At 40.1% G+C, this 24,698-nt stretch overlaps 1 protein-coding gene across 2 annotated transcripts; it reads right to left on the bottom strand.

The window, feature by feature from the left end:
• Window positions 1-2,797: 2,797 nt before the first annotated feature.
• SARAF (store-operated calcium entry associated regulatory factor) lies at window positions 2,798-23,021 on the bottom strand. 2 transcript variants are annotated; one of them, XM_008686575.2, is made up of 6 exons: window positions 22,823-23,021; window positions 13,841-14,019; window positions 11,338-11,755; window positions 8,897-9,026; window positions 8,116-8,264; window positions 2,798-6,041 (listed from the first exon to the last, which is right to left on the bottom strand). In XM_008686575.2, the coding sequence occupies exons 1-6, from the start codon at window positions 22,833-22,835 to the stop codon at window positions 6,016-6,018; spliced, it is 915 nt and encodes a 304-aa protein (XP_008684797.1). In that variant the 5' UTR covers window positions 22,836-23,021; the 3' UTR covers window positions 2,798-6,015. The 2 variants fall into 2 exon arrangements, with proteins under 2 accessions (XP_008684797.1, XP_008684796.1); XM_008686574.2 differs by having other exon boundaries at window positions 22,733-23,021.
• Window positions 23,022-24,698: the final 1,677 nt, after the last annotated feature.

The following is a 24,698-nucleotide window of genomic DNA, read 5'->3' on the forward strand; positions in this document are numbered from 1 at the left end:
CTCTGACTCTGCCATTCATTCCGGTAACCAGGCCATGTTGTCTTTGGCAACCAGGTATCATCACTTGGCCCAGTTACCCCGGGATCACATTAACCTCACTGCATTTAGGGATCCCAGTTTGATGGAAGCAGTCCCACTGTATATTCTGACCTATAAAGAGCAACCACAAAGCTCAAGGATGCTGGGGGCCATACCCAAATTTATTTCTGAAAGTAAAATTCTGAAAGTTGTCTTCCTCTGGACTCTCCCAGAGTGGGTGAGTAGGTCTTCCATGATAAATCCATCCTAACATTCTAATCCCATTAAGCCTTTGGATCCCTTCCCCTGCAATATACCTACCAAGGCAGTTGTGGCATTTTGACTTTAGTGTGAGCCAATTTTGAGTCCACGTTCAGCCAACTAACCAAACTGTTAGAGCCCTTTCAAATCCCTTGGACTAGGACACTGAATCCAGAATCTGTTTAGTGGGCCCATATCAATAAATTTAGCCTGATTCAACTTCATATTTTTGCACAATTATCCTACACCCTTAAGATCCATTCCCACATAGTCCCCAGATTTCTATCTGTATAGATTTGAAAAATTATGCAGTTCTTTTGGCATGCAATGCACCTCATGGATTATACTTTGGCATCTGCTGGGACATGCGTCTACATACAGTTGAAGCAGCAAAATAGGGTGGTGAGGAGAATCAGTAATGCCCACAAGGAATACCGCTAGAGAGATCATAACAGGTGTCTCAGGCAAAGTAGGATTAACATTCTCAGACGGGAGTGGAAGGACTACTTCTACTGGCAAGAAAGACGCAGCAGAACTTAGGGGTTCGATGGCCCGAACTTTACTGGGATCTTCTCATATGTCCGCATTCCACTTTTTAGGCTCCCATTCTTTCTCACTCAATGCCCTCACTTTAACAGTAGACACTGCTTGAGGTTGAAAATACATTTGTGTTGTAATTGAGCCACTTGCGGGATGAGACTCTGGGTTTGCTTTTCAGAAGTCTCAGTCCTTTGGTTAAGGAGGTAAGGGTTTCTTTCAGAGAAAATATAAAAAGCTTTCAGGTCATTAATGTGAAACTTCAGGTGGGAATTTGAAGCACTGAACTCATCCTTTTCTTTTTCTACTTTGTCCAGCTCAGTTAGGAGCAACCAGCCAGTCCCATTACACTCATTTGACTAAAATGTACTAAGGTCAAAGGGGTACACGCACCCCAGTCTTTATAGCAGCATTATCAATAATAGCCAAACTATGCAGAGCCCAAATGTCCATTGACTGATGAATGGATAAAAAAGATATCCATTGGGAGCACCTAGATGGCTCAATCATCTGACTTGATTTTGGCTCAGGTCATAATCTCAGGGTCACGGGATCGAGCCCCACATTGGGCTCTGTGCTCAGTGGGGAGTCTGCTTGTCCCTCTCCCTCTGCTCCTCCCCCAACTCATGCTTTCTCTCTGAAATAAATAATTTTTAAATGTGTTATATATATATATATATACATATATATATATATACACACACACACACACAATGGAATATTACTCAGACATCAAAAAAGGAAATCTTGCCATTCGCAACAATGTGGATGGAGCTAAAGTGTATTATGCTAAGTGAAATGTCAGTCAGAGAAAGACAAATACCATATGATCTCAGTTACACGTGGAATTTAAGAAAGAAAACAGATGAACATATGGGAAGTGGGAAGGGAGAAGGAAGGAGGGAAACCATGAGAGACTCTTAAAGATAGAGAACAAACTGAGGGTTGATGGAGTTGGGTGGTGGGATGGGCTAGATGGCTGATGGATGTTAAAGAGGGCACTTGTGGTGATGAGCCCTGGGTGTTTAAGTAATGAATCACTGAATTCTACTCCAGAAACCAATATTGCACTGTATGTTAAATAAAATTTAAATAAAAACTGAAATAAAATGTTCTACGGTATCATGCATGGTCCTCCAGAATCTTGCTTTTTCAGATGCCGCGGCACCGCCCGCAGCGCCACAGCCACAGCACCCTTGATTCGTCGATTGGGAAGAAGGACGAGGCACAGACAGGTTAGCTTGAGAAAGAGAGCGTGGGTGCAGGGGACGATCGCCACGAGTGATCGCCCCGAAGAGCTGCAACCTCGCGTATTTATTGGCAACAATCAAAAGCAATCACAATCATGATCGATCAAGGGAGTGATCCGTATTACACTCTAGTGAATAGTAGTGCATCACGGGGAGGGTCACGGGATAGTGGTGCATCACCATCACGGGGAAGGTCATGGGATAGTGGTACATCACGGGGAAGGTCAGGGGATCAGGTGATGTAACGTTTAGCAAGTGGGGCCTATTCTTAAACATGTTTCTAGGGACCCTGCAGGCTATTGTTAAAAGCAATCAGGTTTCAGCAGTGTTCTGCCCCAAAACAGTTGGGCGTTCCCAACTGGTGGGCAGGCCGGGCATTCCGGCCGCTTGACTCTTGACATTTACACTAAAGCCTGCAAGGCCACAAACATGTTTTCCTATTATATCCTTAACATAAGTCTTCGGCCAGTGGCTGCTGCATTCATATGCTATCAAAATGTGGTATTTTGTGTACCTCTATTGCCACAACACGCCATGGACTACCAGTGTCCTCTTTACCGCTGGAAACAGTCATTCGTGTCTTTCAATTTAATCAGATTAGAAAAAATAATCCAGAAAACCCAGAAAATCCAATATTAAAAACTCATCCTTAAAATTCTATTTCTTTAGAATCACTTCTGTACAACAATCTGTGTCAGTCAGGGCTCAATCAGAGAAACAGAACCAGTAGCAGATGTATATGGAGAGATTTATTGGAAGGAACCGGCTTACACGATTGTTAAGGGCTAGTTAAGCAAGTCCAAAGTCCATAGGGCAAACCATTAGGAAGGGCAAATGCCATTTCTTGAGTGAAGCTGCTATCCACAGGCAGAATCCTTCTTCCAGGAGATCTTAGTTCTGCTCCCAAGGCCTTTCAACTGACTGGAACAGGCCCACCCAGATCCCCAAGGATAATCTCCTTTACTTAAAATCAAGTGATTGTACATATTAACCACATCTATGAAATATCTTCACAGCAATATCTTTAAGAGTGTTTAATAATTATAACTTAACCAAGGTGACACATAAAACTGACCATTATACCTGCTAAATCAGAAACTCTGAGGGTAGGGCCAAGCAATCTGTATTTAAACCCCTCTAGTGATTCGGATGCTCCTTCAAGGTTGAGAACCACTGTTTAGAGAACAAATTAGCAGGGAGGAACAGGAGTTAGGAGTGAACCACAATGTTTTATTACAATTAGCCAGTATCTGTTGCTTACAATTAAAGAATCTTTGGAAGTTCATCATACATAAAAGGTTCTTAGTAACAAAGAACAGAAAATGACTCTACTAAATTGGGCAGAAAAAGGAATTTATTAATATTTGTATTAATTAGCTCAAAGAACCAAAGGGAAGGCTGGAAAACCAGGCTTAGAAGTGGCAGGTTTTCAGGCATGGGTATCCAGGCAGCACACAACCCAGCCAGCACATACCACAGCAACCATCCAGTTAATGTGTCTCCCTAGGAAGGACCACCAGACACTCACCAATACCTCCGCTAAATCTTTTGACTACTCTATCACTCCTGGGAATAATCTCTTAACTGTCCTGAGGTCTTTGTGCCATTGTCTCCATAGACCTAGAGGGCACATCTGACAGAAATATTGACAGAATTAGTCACAGGACTACGCCCTAGCTGCAAGGGGCAGGAAGAAGTAATATTTGGCCTCCTTCCCTAAAGAGCTCAGAGTTGTAAGAAAGATCTACACTTAAGAAGTAGTTACAGCGAAATGTACTAAGTTCAATAATAAAAGTGTGTACAAGGTGTTATGGAAAAACAGTAGATAAACTTAAGCTAGCCTTGGAGGACAGGGATCAGAATCCAAGAGATCAAGGAGCTTCAGAGAGAAGCATTCATGAAACTACAGAAACACACCTAACTGGTTCAATTACCAGCAATCCCACCCTAACATCTGAAGTTCTGCTGAACCCTCATGTGAGTACAACCATAAAGCCCCTCTCACCTTTCCTTTCTCCTTTTCATGCCCACCCAACCAGGTCCACCAAGCTCACTTCAGGACCTACTTTCCCTTGGTGTCATCCCTGATGGGACCCAGTTGTACTGTCTTTCATTCTGAGTCTTAGATTTTGAAGGTGAGACCTCAGAATCTTTTCTACAAGTAACAAGAAAATGTAAACACACAACAATAGAGAAGGAGAACCCTAGTGGAGGTTGGGGGCAGAGGATCTTTGAGCCTTATGCACCCAGTTTCTTTCCCTTCCTTCCCTCCAGGCGGTCTTTCAAAGAGCCTCAAAGAACACCTCTAGTGCTCCTGAAAGCAATCTAAAGCCACCGATTTAGTCAACTCTACAGTCATTCATTATTTTCTTAAAATTCCAATGACCGGAAATAATGCGTCCAAAAATAGAAATCGGACCTGAAACTAATGTTAACATTGTGTGGCAGCTATACTTCAATTAAAAAAAAAAAAATCCCTTCATTAAAAAAAGAACAGCAAATTTTATATGCAGATCACTATTGCTGGCACAATCCATGGCAGTTTTAAATTAACAATTTTTTTTACATTGCTCTTCAAGTAAAACATACTCAGTTCAAGATTATCGACTCCTGTAGTAAAAAGTAAATTCAAACCCAAAACACTATAAGCAAATGGGGGGAAAGGCAATAAACTGGATTTTCTTTTATTCCCTCTCCTTTTACTAAGGAGAAATGGGGTAAGGATTTAGTGCAACATAAAAACTGTTTCCTCTGTGACATAAATTAAGATTTCTACCAAGTTTTACTGATGAGAGGAAAGGGCAGTTGTGTTCACAATATTCCTTCAACTAGTCCCTAAATTACATTTTAATATTCAAAGGTTTGTTTTTAAATGATTCCCAAAAGGCAAAAATGAGACTCTCAGGTTGCAAAGCTTAACTAAGACAGATGATGCAATCTTTGAGAGTTCAGAGGCTTGGAGATTTCTTTCTTGTTTGTTTGTAAGTCATGTTTTAGCAGAGGCTTCCTTCCACGCCATTTCTGAATTACTTTTTTGAAGGCAATTACCGAGGGACTGGTAGCTAAGGCAAGACTACCACGGGAAATTAGGGAGACAGAGCTTCTGCATGAATCCCTTGAAGGAAAAGGGTCCAAAAGTAACATCAATTTGTGTCAAGGCTGGTAGAAAGAATAAGAATGAAACCCCTTGTTTTTATTTTTCCTGTCATTTTAATGTAAGATTGGAACAGGTGGCTACACAACACTGGAGAGCCCACAGGGAACTGCATGCTTTTGCTAGTAAAACACCTTTGCTGAGGCATTTAAATTTTACTTAAGAAATGAATACCTCTGTCAATACACAAATCATTCGCAACAACTTTCTAGATACTTATTTTCCACCTTTTCCAAAAAAAGGTCATTCTCACTTAACTGAACCCCACCACCACCGAAGGATTCAAAGCTCCTGAGCTCAAAAGTGATCAGAACATACAGATAAGTATAACTGGTGATTCAAAGCTTGGTTTAAATGTTTGAAGAACAGTAAACACCACACAAATACCAAATAGATTATTATCGTTTTTATAAGGTAATGACTCATCAACTAAAGCCATGTTAAGATTGATGTTTTCGGTACCCAGTGTATAATGGTCACGAAGCCTTCATTCTTAATGATGTCATAGGTTTTAGAAATTAATACATTTTCAGCTTTCCGCAGTAATCATCACTTTCAGAAACTGTAAAACACAACTGAACATTACAGTAACATACAATTCTCTACAGAAGCATTTTCTCACAAATCAACTGTTAGTCTCAAGTAACAGAGCACAAAAAGCAATATAGGACCAAAAAAACCACACAACTTTTATATATTCCCCTTCCCCAGGTGTTAGCAGGTAGCTTTTTTTTTTTAAAGTGATGAAAACTCAGAAATTTTGCATCCAGTGTTTGACTTCAACTTTTTACTCGCTTAACGTCTTCTGGTACCACCATATCCTAAAATGAGAAGAGTAAAATTTTATTTTATTTTTTTAAAGATGTTATTTATTTACTTATTTGACGGAGAGAAAGACAGCCAGTGAGAGAGGGAACGCAAGCAGGGGGAGTGGGAGAGGAAGAAGCAGGCTCCTAGTGGAGGAGCCTGACATGGGGCTCGATCCCATAACACTGGGATCACGCCCTGAGCCGAAGGCAGACGCTTAACGACTGAGCCACCCAGGCGCCCCTACATTGGTTTTTAAAAATGAGCTGGCATTGCTTATAAAACTACAACAGGAACACATTTATTGTTAACAAATGAATAAAACGACACAAGGGAAGGAGGCAAGTAGTGGGGACCGGGGCTGTGCAGACAGTGCTTCACCACCCACAACAGCCCTCCCGGTCACCCAGGCATCAAACTGACTAGACAAAGACATGCTGCTTGCCAATCACTCACAGTCAGGAAACCAAAGAACACATGTTCTATGGTGGGGCCAAAGTGGTATGGGCAATACTCAAAGTCTAAGCCAAAACGCAGAGAGGCCAATGGAGCCAGCCATGCCCTGCTACTGTCACAACCCGAGCGGCAACAGAAATACGGTAGGGGCAAGTTTCCAGCTTTCAATGGTAAACGTCACGTAGTCGACTCCCCCTTCACCCTGCTCCACCCACGTACAGGCAAATACACTGACAGTTTACAAGACGACAAGTGTTCCCACCTGGAAAGTCCTTTTTTTTTCAGGTTTTCCTTTAGGTTATTTGGTAATGTTTAATGATTTTCTTCATATAAGTCCCAAAGATTTCTAGTTGATATTTTTTTTTTTTTTACAATTTTTGTCTCCACTAAGAATGAGTTTTCTTATGTTATGTCCTACTAGCTATATTTTTATATATCCTCCCAATCACTACATCCCCTTTTCCTCCCAAAAAGTAACCACTACACTTTATACCTAACACCATAGGTTAGCTTTGCTTATTTTTAAACATGTATATTTATAAAATATGAATGTTGTAATCATATTTATATATATTCCTTTGTGTCTGGCTTCTTTTTTTTTCTTTTTATATTTGGTAGATCTACCCACATTATTGCATCCAGCTGTTTATTCTCTCTCCCTGTTGCACAGCATTCCACTGTATGGCCATAACTCAATGTATTCATCTCGTTTACTGCTGCTGGATACAGGGTTGTTTTGTTTTGTTTTTTTCCAGCTGAAGGCTATTAGGAATAAAGATGCCATGAACGTTCTTGTACTTATCTTCCAGTGTACAAGTGTATGCATTTCTGCTGCTATATATCTGCGAGTGAAACTGCTGGGTCTTGAACATGTTTATGCTTAATTTTAGTCGGTAATGCCAAACAGTCTTTCAAAGTGATTGTGTCAAATGATGTTCACACCAGTACTATGAGAAATTCACCCTTACACTTCAAAACATATTTAAACAAGTCTTCTATCAATATCAAGAATTAACCTCTGTTCCATGACACCCCCTGCTGAGGAGGACGACTCCAATCCACAGCAGTCCATCACTACTTCATTACCCATGTCCTCCCATCCTCTGCTCATCAGCTGGGTGTTTAAAAACAAATACTTTCTCGTTTTTTATATCTTTGCTTTTTATAAAATTTCCTCTTAACAATAGCAATAAACATGACCACCGTATTTTTGACAATTATTTACAGTATGGAATTACTGAGTTATTTACTGAGTTTTACTGAATTTTAAAAGTTCAAACATCTACCTAGAAAATTCCATTTTAGATAAGCTCAAAAGAAGCCTAGAGGTCACAGATGTAAACGTATGTGGAAACCGATGTTCAGGAAGGTTCAAAGTAAAACCCTGGTTAGTGGTAGAAGTGAGTCTAAACCAAATCCCTGTTTGATTTTTAAAGAATGTTTAGAAGTAAGAGGAAAGAATGAATCTGAACTATATTTTAATCTCAGTTAATTATGCTATTAATATTTCTGATGGGTATGCCAAAAAAATTATGATTGCTAATATAAAGTTAATAACTATTTTCTTAAGTTCCAAAACTATTTCTGTACTTCACGGCTACATAATAGGAACTTCTATGTTTTCACTCTTACCCGATGCCGTTCTGGTTCTTGTCTCTGAGCTCGAATACGCCGAATAGCTTCCTGAGGCTCCACGAAGGGGTGAGTAAGCACGGCTACTCCATGTGCTAGAGTACGAAGGAGACGGGTAGTACCACGAGTCTGAAAAGGGTGTTGCTGCTCTATTAAGACATAAAAGCGTATCAGGCATTTTTCTTGTGACTTTTAAATATCCTCCTATTCCTATACTCTCGGAAAAAAATACCTTTATCGAGTGTTTTTCCGCAGTGTTCTGGTATAACATGAAATAAATACTATTTTATATTTCTGATATTGTATAGTCACTGCCTTGGGGGGCAGAGTGACAGGAAGAAGAGACTCTTTCTCCCAGAATTCGCACTCAGACAAAATCTAAAATCAAACTACCAATAATATGAAGACACCCCAAAATCTGGCTCCAAGCCCTTTTCAGCCTTGCTTCTCTATCATTCTCCTACCAAACCAGACTGCTAACTGTTCCTCAAATGCCGTGTTCTTTCCTGTCTTCTCATTTTCTCAGCTGTTAAGTAAACAGCCTTTTTCCCTATCTCATGATTTCTATAAGGATGACGCTGGAAGAAGAAACACAATGAAAGAAAACAACATACACAATACTGATGAAAGCCCATAGAGCAGAGAACCTGATTTAATAGGGTAAAGTCACCATAATTTATCTTCGTTAACAAAACCAAATCCAGTCAAACTGCAAACCGAACAAAGAAGCCTCTAAAGAAAAGTGGAATTAAAGGGCAAGTGAGATCAAGGCAAAGCCTACCTATTGCTGCCAAACAAATATCCTAATATTCCTCCGGTTCCCAAGCCGGTCCAGAACCCTGGTCCTGAACTGTCATATCCTTGCTGTCCTGTGAAAGCACTGCCAAAACCAGGAGCGGCACCATGTGGTCCTAGGAATAAAAAATGACTTATTAGGTATCCTTACTTAAATAAAACCAAAAATAACATGGCATTTCAATTATTTCATTTGTCCTGTTTATTAATAATACTCAGCCCTCGACTCATAAACAAGTTGTATTCAAAAAGCGTATTTCAAAAAAAAAAAAATGGTAAGGGGCGCCTGGATGGTTCAGTTAGTTGAGTGTCCAACTCTTGATTTCGGCCCAGGTCATGATCTCAGGGTTGTGGGATCAAGCCCCACATCGAGCTCCCCACTTGGCAGGGAGTCTGCTTGAAGTTCTTTTTTTTTTTTTTTATGATTTTATTTATTTATTTGACAGAGAGATACAGCTAGAGAGAGAGGGAACACAAGCACGGGGAGTGGGAGAGGAAGAAGCAGGCTCCCAGCAAAGCAGGGAGCCCGATGCGGGGCTCGATCCCAGGACCCTGGAATCATGACCCGAGCCAAAGGCAGCCGCTTAACGACTGAGCCACCCAGGTGCCCCTGCTTGAAGTTCTCTCTCCCTCTGCCCCTCTGTCCCTCTCCACCCCGCCACATGCTCTCTCTCAAATAAATAAATATTTTTTTAAAAAGTGTATTCATAAAATACTGATTTATAACTAAGGAGCACCTTTACCACAGACATGAAAAAAAAGGGATATATTTTAAAAGGGGGTAGTTCCCTCCTGTAAAGTCACATTTGCTCTCTCAGGATCAGCTACTGGAAGACGACCCCACTGGGAGTTCCTTCTTTGTATTATGAACATCTGTAAGAGCTTGTACTTGAGTGTCTAATGGAGGAATCCAAGTGGAGACAGCAGCCAGATATTTCTATTGATTGGGAAGTCAGATCTTAAAGAGACCAAAAAGTATCTTCTGCTCAGAGGAAGTTTTTTTTAAATTAATGTATAGTATACATAAAGGAAAGGGTGCTAATCTCACATGAATAACATAATAAATTTGTACATATGTACCCATGCGTGTAACCACTACGCACATCAGTAAAACACTTCCAGCACCCCAGAAGGCTCCCTCATGAAAACTCCCAATAGACACCCACCCACGGCAGAAATAAGCGTTACCCTGACTTCTCTCACTATACTTTAGTTTTACCCATTCCTGAACTGTGTATGAGCGTAATCATACACTAGGTACTCTTCCGGGTCTGACACATCACTGTGTCTGTGAGAGTCAACCCCCATTATTGCATTTTATCAGTTTTTGGTTTTGTTTTTTTAAACTGATCTATAGTATTCCATTGCATGAAAAAAATCACAATTTGTCCCATTCTTATGTTTATGTACATGCTATTTCCAGTTTTTGACTATTATGAATAAAACTATGAAAATATTCTGTGTGTGTCTTTTTGCGTTCAAATGCATCATTTCTCTTGCGTATTTATCGAGGAATGGAACTCCTGGGTCATAGGGGAGGCAGTGATAGTCTTCAGTGCTTTCTATTTAACTCCTACCATCAAGTTGCAGTTGACTACATCCTTACCTTACTTGGTACTCTCCCTTTTCAATGTTAGCAGTTATGGTGGTTATATAGTGGTTAATAATGAACTCAGTGTGGTTTTAATTTGCATTTTCCTGAAGACTAATGATGCTAGGCACCTTTTGATATTGTTACGGGACATCTGGATATCTTCTATTATAAAATGGCTGTTCGAGTCTCTGTCCATTTTAAAAACTGGGTTGTGTGTCTTTCCTCAGGTTTGTGGGAGAGTTCTTTACATATTCTAGGGCTCACTCGGGCAGCACACACACATATTCTAGATACACACCCTGTGTTGGAAATAACATTTTACAACTATTTTCTCCCAGTCTGTGGCTTGCCTTTCCACTCTGTTAATGTTGTCTTTTGACGGCTAAACATTCTTAAATAAAGTCAAATGTATTCATCTTTTCTTTATGGCTGGAACTTTTTATATTCTAAGAAATTTTTGCCTATCACATGATCATGACAAATATTTTCCTATGTTTTCTGGAAACCTGTTTTACCTTTTATGCTGAGACCTATAGTATTTAATGAATACATTTTTGTGTATGGTATGAGACAGAGTTCAAGGTAAATGCTTATTACCAAATCTGATCAAGTTTTTCTGATTAAGATGATTTATAATTTAATCATGCCACCTTAAAATAGTAATCACAATTACCCTTACACAGAAGAAGAGGTAAAGACGTTGAAAGAGTAAAATAGAAGACGAGAAGACAAATCTGCTTTGGTTTCCCAATCCCACCACTTTCAATTTCAGAAACCAGCACAAGATTCTCTACCTGGCATCTACCCTACTTATTGCCATTAGGGAAACGTACCTGTGAATTCAGACTTAAAGCCTGCGGGAGAGGGTCCTGCTGAGTTGGTGAATCTCTGATAACGATGGGAATTTGGAGGATACTCAGAATATGGTGGAGGAGAATCTTGACCATCACTAAGGAACAATTTATAAACTCCAAAAGCAATAGCAAGTAGTACTACGATGGTAATCAATCCACTGATGCCACTAGAATCTGGGGAGTATAGCTTGTTATAATAATCGGAGAAAGAGTTAAAGCCATGGTTTTTTCCAGACTCTCTCAATTTCTTCAGGCCAAGTTCTGTATAATCTAAGTTATACTCCAAGCCACAGGAACCTCTTAGTACATACTGGTCTTCAGAGGATTCATAGCCCTCACAGCTCACCACAGTTTTTCCAAATTTATATGCAATATCTAAATCGGTCTTACACTCCCACTGTGAAGAAAAATAGAAATAGGCTATTAGAATCAAAATATTTTTTTTCATTTAATATGTACTATTTGGGCTATCTAGCTGTCATAAAACTGCAAAATGAAGTCAGGGAATGATAAAATTCAAAAGAATGAGTACTTCTGTGTTGGAGGGAAGGTAACCTAGGGACTTCAAAGCTAGGTACTAGATACCTGAGTGTTTATTTTATTACTATTCCTTATTCCTCACATATACATGTAAGCAATTCTTTCGTACATATTAAACATTCCACAATTGTAAATGTTAAGCAAAATTTTTAAATGTCAACTTTTTGCCACTGTTGTTCAAGATGTTTTCTTTAAAAATAGAGGTTTTTGGGGGCACCGAGGTGGCAAAGTCAGTTAAGCGACCAGCTGTTGGTTTCGGCTCAGGTCATGATCTCTGGGTCATGAGATGGAGCCCCGCCACAGGCTCTGCACTCAGCACAGAATCTACCTAAGACTCTCTCTCCCTCTCTCTGACCTACCACCCATCCCCTATGACCACGTGCGCTCACTCTTTCTCTCTCTAAAATAAATAAATCATTTAAAATAAATAAAGATAAATAAAAATAGAGGGGTTTTTTTTAAGTTAAGGCTCAAAAATCAGCACCATATATGAGTATCTGGTAACTACATATAGCATCAGAGATAATATATAACCTGAGAAAAACTTTTTGCACAAATTTTATAACACCATGGACTAACTTCCCAGGGTCAATCCTATAAGTAATTCTCTTTAAAAAAAATTTTAAAGTAATCTCTACACCCAGCATGGGGCCTGAACTCACAACCCCAAAATCAAGAATTGCATGTTCCACCGACTGAACCAGCCAGGCGCCCCATTTCTTAATATTTTTTTTAAAGGTACATAGAAAAATACAAAAAAAATTCATGCTAGCCTCAACAATTTCCATCTTAAAAAAAAAAAGTCCACTCCCCCCACCTCTCTCTCTCAAATAAATAAAATAAAATCTTTTTTAAAAAAGTCTGAGTTTAAATTCCCTCACTACATTTTGAGAAAAATAGGTAATGTGCTTCTTCAACAGCATTAAAGAGACACAAGCAAAAATAGATCTGATTTGTTCTTATGTGTTTCTGTTTTTGGCCAATTATCTTCCTCTCCCAAATTTCAGATATGCTATTTTATTTTTGATAACAGCTTTATGGAAATATGATTCGCCTATCATACATTCACCCATTTCGATAGTTTTTAGTATATTCACAGTTCATGAAACCATCACCACAATCGATTTTAGTCTATTTTCATCACCCCAAAAAGAAATCTCATAAACATTAGCAGTCACTCACTTCCTCCCAAATTTCCCAGCCCTGGGCAATTACCAATCTGTCTCTATGGATTTCCCTATCCTGGACATTTCATATAAATGCAATCATACAATATGTGACTGGCTTCTTTAATTTAGCATAATGTTTTCACACATGTTGTAGCATTACCTGTTCTTTGTTCTTTTTTATGGCGGAATAATATTCCACTGTATAGATATACCACATTTTGTTTATTCATTCATCAATAATGGACATTTAGGATGTTTCTACTTTTTGGCTATCATGAATAATGCTGCTACTACCACTTAAGTACAAATTTTTGTGTGGACATGTATTTTTCATTCTCTTCCATACCAGCGGAATGACTGGTAGTAACTATAGTAACTCTATGCTTCACCTTTTGAGGAACTGCCAGACAGCTTACACCATTTTATATTCCGAACAGCCTATGATTCCTGAGCATGTTAACATTATTTCTCAAGGGTTGGTTGGTATTCTTTGAGGAACGACAGTAAAATGACAACCAGCAGAGATCCTCTACCCGTACAAAGTTTCGAAAATTTACTAATGTCTTAGAAGAAAATTACAGTGAATGTTTCTAGGCTTTAAAATCAGTTCATTTCTTTTGGAGGATGTTCTTCCAGAAAATGAATAACTGATTTATATTTATATATTTAACTTGAGATTTTCTATGACTTTCCCAAAAATACTGAATAATATCCCGATAAACACTGTTGAATAAAAATTCCAGTTCAACTGTCATCAACATAATGAATATTACCTGTACATCATAACCATCCCAACCTTTGTTCTGACACTGTATGACTTTTGGGGTGTAAGAATCACATCCAGCTGTGCCTCCAACACATTTCAGTTGTGGGATCGGATCCAGCCTACGAGAGGTGGTATAGCGGTCATGGTGCAGGGTAAGAGCTTTTACGTCCCGCAACAATATTCTGTCTAAAACGAGAAGAACACAGTTGAACAGATAGTAAATACATTGTCAAACATAGGAAAGAGTCATCCTACTAAAACTCTTGTTATAGGAAATACTTTCAAAAGTAAGTGGGTGTAGAATTCTAGATTGTCACTCAAGCAAGAGGGTAGATTTTTCAGACATCTGAAAGGTCTCAAAATATTTACTTCCCAGGTATCAATTCTCAATAAGATAATGAAGGATATTCACCAAGAGAAAAAAACAAAGCAAAGAGAAAGACATAAAAACCAGAGGTCTAAAGAAACAGTAATGGCATACAGAGGGACAAAGGGAATCCCAAGGAGAATGATAAGTGAAGACAGCAGGATGACAATCATGGGTCAGGCAGAGGGTAACAAGTCCACACTGCAAGAGTACTGCTCAAAAGGGCTACCAGCAAAATTCCCTGCTGCTACGTACCACCTTTTTTTAAACCTAAGGAAAGAATGTCCAGGTGAACCTGGCTGTGGTTTTTATCTGTATGTGTTCTGTCTTGACCTTGAGCTGATGGAAGTTCCTCCTCTTCCCCCCATGTCCTTCTACCTGGGATCAGCTGAGGACACTGATGTCACACCACAGACTCTGGCTTCATCCTATTCTTGAGTGCAACAGAGAGACTATGGTAACCTTATAAAAAAGATAAAGAGCAACCTACTTCTGACCATTTTTTTTTAAGATTTTATTTATTTATTTGACAGAGAGACAGCCAGCAAGAGAGGGAACACAAGCAAGGGGAGTGGGAGAGGAAGAAGCAGGTTCCGAGTGGAGGAGGGAGCCCGATGCGGGGCTCGATCCCAGAACGCTGGGATCACGCCCTGAGCCAAAGGCAGACGCTTAACGACTGAGCCACCCAGGTGCCCCTCTGACCATATTTCTGCCAGATGTTCGATACTGGACCACTAGAGCCTTCAACAGATGCCCTAATTATGGTGAGTCCTATTTTCCTGTCTTTCCCCAGTGATTTTCCCAGAAGGGGCACTTAAAAAATCTCAGGAAACCTGAACTTTTTATACAGTGCTAAGAAAATAGCTAGTCAGTTTTTCAAAAACTTTTAGTGTTTTATCACATACATGGGTCAAAAAACTGGAGTAAAAAAATTATTCATTCAAAATTCAGCTAAGTAGCTACCTCCAGGAAAGGAAATGTGCTTAAAAAGGAACATGTAGAATTGTTCTAATGTTTTCTCTTAACTAAATGGGGCTACATTGATATTCGTTTTATTCTTCTTTAAACTATTCGTGTATGTTTTATTTATTCATCTTTATATATATTTCATGATTTTTTTTAATAGTGAAACCCACTCTTACTCAAATTTCACATTTCTGTCATAACCTAAATTAATGACCTGATAAGTACCTTTTTCTCGCTTACCCACACAGATACAGGAGTTGTTTTGGGTTTTGTTAGTTAATTGCTTTAAAAACTGAAATATACATGGGGCGCCTGGGTGGCTCAGTCGTTAAGCGTCTGCCTTCGGCTCAGGGCGTGATCCCGGCGTTCTGGGATCGAGCCCCACATCAGGCTCCTTTGCTAGGAGCCTGCTTCTTCCTCTCCCACTCCCCCTGCTTGTGTTCCCTCTCTCGCTGGCTGTCTCTATCTCTGTCAAATGAATAAATAAAATCTTTAAAAAAAAAAATAAAAATAAAAAAAATAAAAACTGAAATATACAGTCCACATTATTCTTCAAGTGGTTCTTCCACTTAATTATACATCGTGGACATTCCCTCATATTGGCAGATACAGATCGTATTTATACTTATTTACCAAAAAAAGAACTTAATAAATGCAACTAAGCTGGGATTCATCAGCCACATTCTCACCAAAATGCAATAAAACTAGAAATATAACGTAAAACATATAATAAAATGTAAAATCAATAACAAAAAGACAGCTGAAAACCAGTAACAACAAAGAAAGTAAATTTGGACTACATATATCAAAATGAATTATTAAACCTAAAGTGGCATACACAGTATAATATTGGCAGAGGATTAGAAAAATGGATCATCATACACCATGTACAGAAATTAATCCATGATGGCTAAAAACTTAACATAAAGCATACAACAAATTAAAAATACTGGAAGAAAGCACAACAGAATGTTTATGATCCTGGTATGCAGAATTCTTCTTAAGACACCAAAAGAAAAAGACCAGCAAGATAAAGACTGTAATTGATCAAATTATGTTCAATCTATGAAAGTCCAGGGGCGCCTGGGTGGCACAGCGGTTAAGCGTCTGCCTTCAGCTCAAAGCGTGATCCCGGCATTATGGGATCGAGCCCCACATCAGGCTCTTCCGCTATGAGCCTGCTTCTTCCTCTCCCACTCCCCCTGCTTGTGTTCCCTCTCTCGCTGGCTGTCTCCATCTCTGTCGAATAAATAAATAAAATCTTTAAAAAAAAAAAAAAAAAGAAAGTCCAGAGTCCATAATGATACTCGAAGAGAATGCCAAAAACTCATTTGTCACTAAAAGCTGCTATCTACCTCCTTACTCTGAAAATTGGTAATTAAAGATTAAAAATTAAATCTTTATTCTGACTTTCTACCAGGAAATGTAATCTGAAATAGCCTCAGGTGATAATGGAAATCTCAACTTTATTGAAGAATGACAGCTAATAAATGCAGAAGAAATGACAGAATTAGAAAAATAGATCATCATTTTATAATGCCCAAAGAAACTGATTCAGACAAGGATTCATTAGTTTTAAAATCATTAAGAGACTGGATATTGGCATGGTGCCAAGTAACATTACTCAAGTGCTTTCTGGAAAAATGTAACTTCACAAGGGTTATAAAGCCACTTTTAATCTACCAGTTAATCTTAGTATCAATAATGGTAGAACAAATTGATATTACACCATCTACTATGATGTAATCCCTAAAAGTATTTAACATGAATTTTATCAATCCTTTGGACTTAACATCCAGTCTCCGAGAAAAACAGGGAAGAAAAAAAGCAAGCTAAAACAGAACCCAGAAGGTAGGATACTCTGAAGGACAATGGGCCCAATTCCTTCAGCAAAGCCGTAGCATAAAAAAAGGACTGTTTGTTCTACATTTAAGAAGCCTTAAGGGAGAATACAATCTGATGGGATGTACAGACCTGGACTGGGTCTGGTTTTGGACCAACTATTTTAGACGTTTCAGGCACAACTGTGATATCTGAATATGGAATGGGTAATTAGCTGATATTAAGAAATTAAGATTAATTTTGTCAGGGGTCATGTTATTTTTACCTTGTGGGGAAAAGTTCCTTTTTAAAAAGGGGGTGGGGCATACTGAAGAATTTAGTGAGAGCCTGTCATGATGCCTAAAATTCCATTGACATATTTCAACCTTAATACAGTTGAAAGAAAACAGGAATATATAAAGACTGACAACTTTCCACCAAAATTTAAAATATCTTTCCTCTGGTAGACTGACTAGAATGATTTAGGATCCAGTAATTCTACTAAAATGAGTATTTGGCTTTCCCAGTATTTACACAGAGGTAGACAAGGAGAAGAAGGCAGACAAGGGCTTCTGAGTAATCCTCCAGTAGTATTTGTCACACTTGGTACAAACAGAAGAAATAACATTTTATTTTGAGTTTCTGGACCTACAAAATCCATGAGATCCTCCCAAAAGACAACCATGGTATAATAAGAAAATTTTAAAAAACAGCTAAATGTTTTATCAGTTACCAAAGGTCAACAGTTTTTTCTATACCTGTAATATCCAATTAAAAATGAAAATAGGAGGGGCGCCTGGGTGGCGCAGCCGTTAAGCGTCTGCCTTCGGCTCAGGGCGTGATCCTGGCGTTCCGGGATCGAGCCCCACATCAGGCTCCTCTGCTGGGAGCCTGCTTCTTCCTCCCCCACTCCCCCTGCTTGTGTTCCCTGTCTTGCTGGCTGTCTCTCTCTCTCTGTCAAATAAATAAATAAAATCTTAAAAAAAAAAAAGATAGCATGGAATTAGAACAGAAATAGGCAAAGGAGAGGGGATGGAGTAATTGGGTGATGGGCATTAAGGAGGTCACTTAATATAATGAGCACTGGATGTTATATGCAACTGATGAATCACTAAATTTTACCCCTGAAGCTAATAATACACTATATGTTAACTAACTTGAATTTAAGTTTAAAAAAAAAAAAAGAAAAGAAACAGGCAAGGGAACTATAAAACAGAAGAAAGCCCAGAAATAAGTCCAGATATACGTGGGAATCCAATAGAAGATAAAGTGGACTTTTGGGGGCACGTGGGTGGCCCAATCAGATGAGCATCCAACTTAATTTCAGCTTAAGTCATGATCTCTGGGTGGTGGGATCAAGCCCCACACCAGGCTCCAAGGGGGGCTCCATGCTCAGCTGGCGTCAGCTTGAGATTCTCTCTCTCCCTCTCCCTCTACCCCTGCCCCTGCTCCAGCGCATGTGCACACACGCTGTCTCCCAAATAAGTAAAAAAAATTTAAAAGATAAAATGGACTTTTCAATTCCGCAGAAAAAGAGTGCCTTCTTTAATAAATGACACCAACATAACTGACTATGCAGCTAGAAGAATATACACCTACAGCAATATAAAAACTTAATTCCACATGGGCTCAAGGGCTAAAATTTCTAAGAACTATATTAAAATAGGGGCGCCTGGGTGGCACAGCGGTTAAGCGTCTGCCTTTGGCTCAGGGCGTGATCCCAGTGTAATGGGATCGAGCCCCACATCAGGCTCCTAATATGAGCCTGCTTCTTCCTCTCCCACTCCCCCTGCTTGTGTTCCCTCTCTCGCTGGCTGTCTCTGTCTCTGTCGAAAAAATAAATAAAATCTTTTTAAAAAAAAAAGAACTATATTAAAATAAAATATGCTATATTAACCCCAAACTACCACCTCATACGTAAAAAACTGTCACAATAAAAACATTGAAAGGTTTAAAGTCGTAAGGTATTATTAAACTAAATAACAGGAATGACAATAACTTGAAATTATTGTAGCAGGGTTGAGATAATGCAAAGAACACTGAACTAAATTCCTATCACCAACTTGCTGTATGACTTTGGCCAAGTCAATTAATCTGCATAGAAGTTTCCTCACTTGTAAAATTAAGAAGATAATATCAACTTTAAAAATGGTCATGAAGCTTTATCAACCTTAAATTGGGTTGTGAAGCTTAGATATGATTTACTAGAATTGTCCTGCAGAGTACCTGACACATAATAAATGATCAAGTAAAATAAATATTACTGAGAATGTTGAAGGAGCTATATACACATTGGGTTTCATTACCATAACCCTACAGCATCTTTCTTCCCGCCATCTCCTAAAGATCACTATGTTTTGTGGCCTTAAAAATTCCTATGTTGAAGCCCTAATCCCAATCTCAGTATATTTGGAGGCAAGGACTTTGGGAAGTAATTAGTTTTAGATGAGGACTTGAGGACGAAGTCCCCATGAAAGCATTAGACCCTTATAAGAAGAGGAAAAGACCAGAGCCTTCTCTTTCTCTGCCATGTGAGGACATAACAACAAGACAGTCATCTACAAACCAAGAAGAGGATCCTCACCTGTAAACAAGGAAGAAGGTCCTTACCAGACACCAAACATGCTAGCACCCTGATCTTGAACTTTCCAGCCTCCAGAATATGAGAAATAAATGCTTGTTGTTTAAGCCAAGCAATCACAGTATTTTGTTATAGCAGCCCAAAGTGAGACAAGGCCTAAGAAAAAAGTGCTCATACCCATCCTCCACTAGTTTCATCAGTCAAGGGTCACAGGGAGGTCCCGCAAGTCCAGACTCACAAATCGAAATCCACTTACAGGTTTCAAACTTAAGATGAACAAAACCAAACATACTTCTCCCACAGTCTTCCGTATCTCAGGTAATGGTAACTCCACACTTCTAGTCACTCAGGCCAAAAACCTTAATCACCTTTGTCCTCTCCCCTCACCACTACATCTAACGCATCAAAACATCATGTCTGCTCCACCTTCTGAACAGCTGAGAATCCAATCACTCTCACCAATTCCACTGCTTCTCCCCTGGGCACACCATCCCTACTCTTGGAACTCACTGTACCAGCAGCCTCTTCACTGGCCTCCCAGCTTCCCCGGACCTCCTACAGTCTGTTCTCCACAGACAGGACAGAATGAGCCTTTATTTTTTTTTTTTTTAAGATTTTATTTATTTATTTGACAGAGAGAGAGACAGCCAGCGAGAGAGGGAACACAAGCAGGGGGAGTGGGAGAGGAAGAAACAGGCTCATAGCAGAAGAGCCTGATGTGGGGCTCGATCCCAGATCGCCGGGATCACGCCCTGAGCCGAAGGCAGAAGCTTAACCGCTGTGCCACCCAGGCGCCCCTGCTGTGACTTGTATTTTAAAGGCTCATTCTGGGGGTGCCTGGGTGGCACAGCAGTTAAGCGTCTGCCTTCGGCTCAGGGCGTGATCCTGGCGTTATGGGATCGAGCCCCACATCAGGCTCCTAATATGAGCCTGCTTCTTCCTCTCCCACTCCCCCTGCTTGTGTTCCCTCTCTCGCTGGCTGTCTCTATCTCTGTTGAATAAATAAATAAAATCTTTAAAAAATAAAAAAATAAAAAATAAAATAAAATACAAGTCACAGCAGATCATTTACCCCTCATCTCCCTTCAGGTTTCTGACCAAATATCACCTTAACAGTGACTTCCTCCCTGACCAATGTATATTTTGAAAGTCCCGCTTCTGCCTGCATACCCTGTCTTCCTTCCCGTGCCTACACCACTTTTCACGATATGACATGCTACTTACCAACTTGTACATTGTCTATTTCTCCTCAATAGCTGTAAACTTTCTGAGGGCAAGATGCTCAGTTTTGTTCGCTGCTATATTCCCAACACCCAGAAAAGTGACTTAAATATAAAATAATTCCATAAAGAATTTTAAAAAGTCAGGTAATCTCTTCAGAACTGGTACAACTTTTTTCCAAATTATTGTTCTAGGTTAGCTAAAGACAAGTAAGTACATCCAAAGTAAAAAAAAAAAAAAAAGTAGTGATTACTGTTTTATTATAAGGCTTGATAAAACTTAACCCAATAAAATACTTTCATAGAACAGTTCCTCAAAGTAAATTTAAGATAAGGTAGAATTTATAAAAATCAATTGTGTTTACTCTGCAAAATATTTTGGTGCTTTTTGTTCCAAAACAAGAGTTTATGCAGTAGATAGACTAAGAGCTACCAAGAAGCGGTTCACCACTTATTTATATTTGGTTCCTTTTTTTTTAATTCCCCTGACTACATCTGTAAACTTCCTTTTTTTTACTTAAGAATTGAGGGTTCCGGTCGCCTGGGTCTCTCAGTTGGTTAAGCATAGGAGGACTCTTAATTTCCGCTCAGGTCACGATCTCATGGTGGTGGGACAGAGCCTCAGGCTGGGCTCCCCGCTCAGCAGGAGTCCGCTTGAGATTCTCTCCCTCTCTCTCCCTCCGCTCCTCCCCCTGCACATGCATTCACCCTAGCGCGCGCGCGCACGCACACACACACACACACACACACACACACTCGAATAAATAAATCTTCAAAAAAAATAAAAAAATTGATGGTTCAACTAATGTTTCAATCCAGTTTTTAAATTACAAATCTGATCAAAGCATCCTCTTTATATACAACTTTCTAGGAATACATAAATAAATGGACATTTAAATTCAACCTGGCTTTTATTACTAATAAAACATCCACACCAAATGAGTTACTCAGAATCAAGTATTTGCAAACAGCACCTTCTCCCTCATTTCAGCAGTTAGGAATAAAATAGGATATTACAGTAAATCTGTTGCTTAAGAAACATGGGCATTTCCTATCACCCAAGTCACAAATGCAATATTGATACTTCTCATGCCTTAACATCTTCATTCTCCAAACAAAAAATATTTTAACTATTTAAAAGTCATTTTTTCTGTCATTCCAATTTAACAACATGCATCAATAAATGGAAACCTGTATGTTTGTGCACATATACATATATTAATTACACGGAATGTTATTTGTCCCATAAAAATTCTTTAGGGAGTTCTAATAAGATAGTAATAAAATCTTTTCTCCAGAAATCACTTATTATGTACCATCGCACACAAAAAATAATAAATTGTTTTTTAAATTCTAGTGTACGGTGAAAAACGACGAGAAAAGCTGACATAATGAGATGAACTTCACTGTAGTGGTCAGAATAAGAAGCATGGGTTCTACTCAGATAAGTAGTACAGTCCACGACTCTGCTAACCTACCTGAAGGGTTTATATCCCTGTCCACTAAGGGTGACTCACAGACTGCAGGTACTGTGGCAACTGTCAGCCATAGCAACAGGCAGCCATGACAACAGGCAGCGAAGACGACATCAGACAGTCATGACAACAAAGCAAGAGGAGCAGGTGAGAGTCGAGCTTTCCAGCTATTCTTAGGGATGAGGATTGTAGTCCGAGAAAGGAAAAGGCAGACAAATTCTGGGAGTCCGGGGAAGGGAGAAGGGACCGTAAGAATACAGAATCGTCCCGCCCCACCGACTCCCTAACAGTCCCCACTTGTCCCGTAGGACGTCTGGGAAGAGCAAAAGGGACAGGTAGGGTGCAGGTGAATAAGGAAGAAGATGGAAATGAGAAATCAGGGCTAAAGGCCCAAGCGGAGGCGAACGGAACTGTCGCCCGCTAGGCCTCTGAGCGCTAGCTGAAAGGGCCGGATGACGACAGCACTCACCAGGGTCTTGCCACCCAAGGGCAGGGCCCGCGATCAGCAGAAGCAAAAGGAAGCTGAGAAGGGGGCAGCGTCCAGCAGCTTCCGACCCACCCGGGGCGGCCATGGCTTCGGGTGAAGGGAGCCGGCGGCTGCCAGGCGCCAGAGGGCCGGAACCCTGTTGCGGAAGTCGGTCCGCGCGCCGCGGCACCGCAACGCCAGCAGCTCGAGCCGTGGGGAAGAGAAGTCTGTCCGCAGAGCTTCAGCGAAGGTCCGAGCGCGAGTGTTACGTCAATGCCACTGCGCCGCTCGGGAGATCACTAGTGGACGCTGCAAGCCCCGCCCCTGGGGCTTAGAGCGGCTGGGGGTGGAGCCAAGGGCAGGACGCTTCCGCTGGGGGCGGATCCGTGAGCGGGGCGCCGGGCGCTGGGGGTGGGACCGACATGACGCAACCTTGTTGCGTTTGGTCTGCGGCTCGGAAAGATTCCGAGCGAAGGTGCAAGGGTGAGAGAGATTGAAACCAACGTAAAATCTAAGAAACGTAGTTAGGTTATGTATTTCTGAAACCTCCATAACCTCCCTGAGGGAAGTTACTGTTTGTTATAAAACTATGTGTCTTCAGCACCTAACATAGAGCCTGTCACATTATTCGTGTTCCACTGTTTGCTAAGATTCGGCTGAAAGGTAGCAAGGGAATTAATACGTTGTCTGGATTCAGAAGTTCAGAACCTTTGCATATTTCCTTGTACGTGGAGGCAGTAAAAACTTACAAAATATCAGAAGAAACTACCTCCTAAAGAACCAGTCAGAGAAAACAGTTCTAAGAGTGCAGGAGCATTATCTTTGAGGTCTGACGGCCCAGGATTCCTCTCGTTCATTCGTTCAACAAATGCAGGTTGAATGCCTGATACGTGCCAGGCACTGTTTTAGGCATGGAAGATACAGACAAATTCCCAGTACTCGTGGACCTTACACTGAAGTGGGATAAGAAAAGCAACATTAAATAATTAGTAAACAAAAATAATAGGGAGTGATAAATGCATTGATGAAAGTAAAACAGGATGTAACAAAAGAGACTGGGAGGCAACTTTGGGGAGGCATTTCCTTGCTGAGGAAGTGGTTTTGAACTTTGAGACCTGAATGAGAAAGAACAAGCCATACAAAAGTCAGGGGAAGATCCTTCACAGCTTGGAGAACAGTGGGTGCACATACCCTAGCCATGTGTTTCGGGGACCAGTCATTCATCAATTCAGCCAACAACTTTATATATTGAGCATCCACCAATACCTAACAGTACCTGCCAGGCACTGTTCTAGGCACCTGGGATACAGTAGTGAATAAAACAAAATTCAGGGGGTGGGAGAGGCAAACATGTCCAATATAACTGAACCAAAGTAAATTAGGGGAAGAGCAGAACAAGAGGAAGCTGAGCAGTGGGGGCTTGGAATGACCAAGCAAGATTGGAAGAAAGATAATAGAAAATTCTGTTCTCAACATGTTTGTTAAGTTTGCTGTGACTCTTAAGCTTCCAGATAGACACGTCAAGCAGACACTTGGATATACAAGTCTGCATTTCAAAGCTAAGGTAAACTTGGTAGTTATGTTATCAAAATGAAGGTGGTATTTAATGCCACAAAAAAAGGTACAATGCATAGGAAGAGAATTTAGATATTGGCATAGAAGGAGGCCCAGGACTAAACTAAGAGAACACTATATTTTGAATTCTGGCAGAAGAAGATCCTAGAAAGAGTCTGAAAAGTAACCTCTGGCAAGGTATGAGAAAAGCAGGAAGGAAGTTGTATGGTAGTTGAGAGAAAGAGAATGGTCAGCTGTGTCCACTGTTGTTGAAAGGTTGAATCCAAAAGCCACCTTTGGATTTTGCAATGTAGAGGTCATTAATTACCTTAACAAGAGAATTGCTGTTATTTGAGATCACATCATTTGGCATGTACAGTTTTAGTGGTGAATAAAACACTGAAGGCTATACTAA

The sequence above is a fragment of the Ursus maritimus genome, unplaced genomic scaffold (assembly GCF_017311325.1).
Source record: "Ursus maritimus isolate PB19 unplaced genomic scaffold, ASM1731132v1 scaffold_28, whole genome shotgun sequence".
Classification (NCBI taxonomy): domain Eukaryota; kingdom Metazoa; phylum Chordata; class Mammalia; order Carnivora; family Ursidae; genus Ursus; species Ursus maritimus.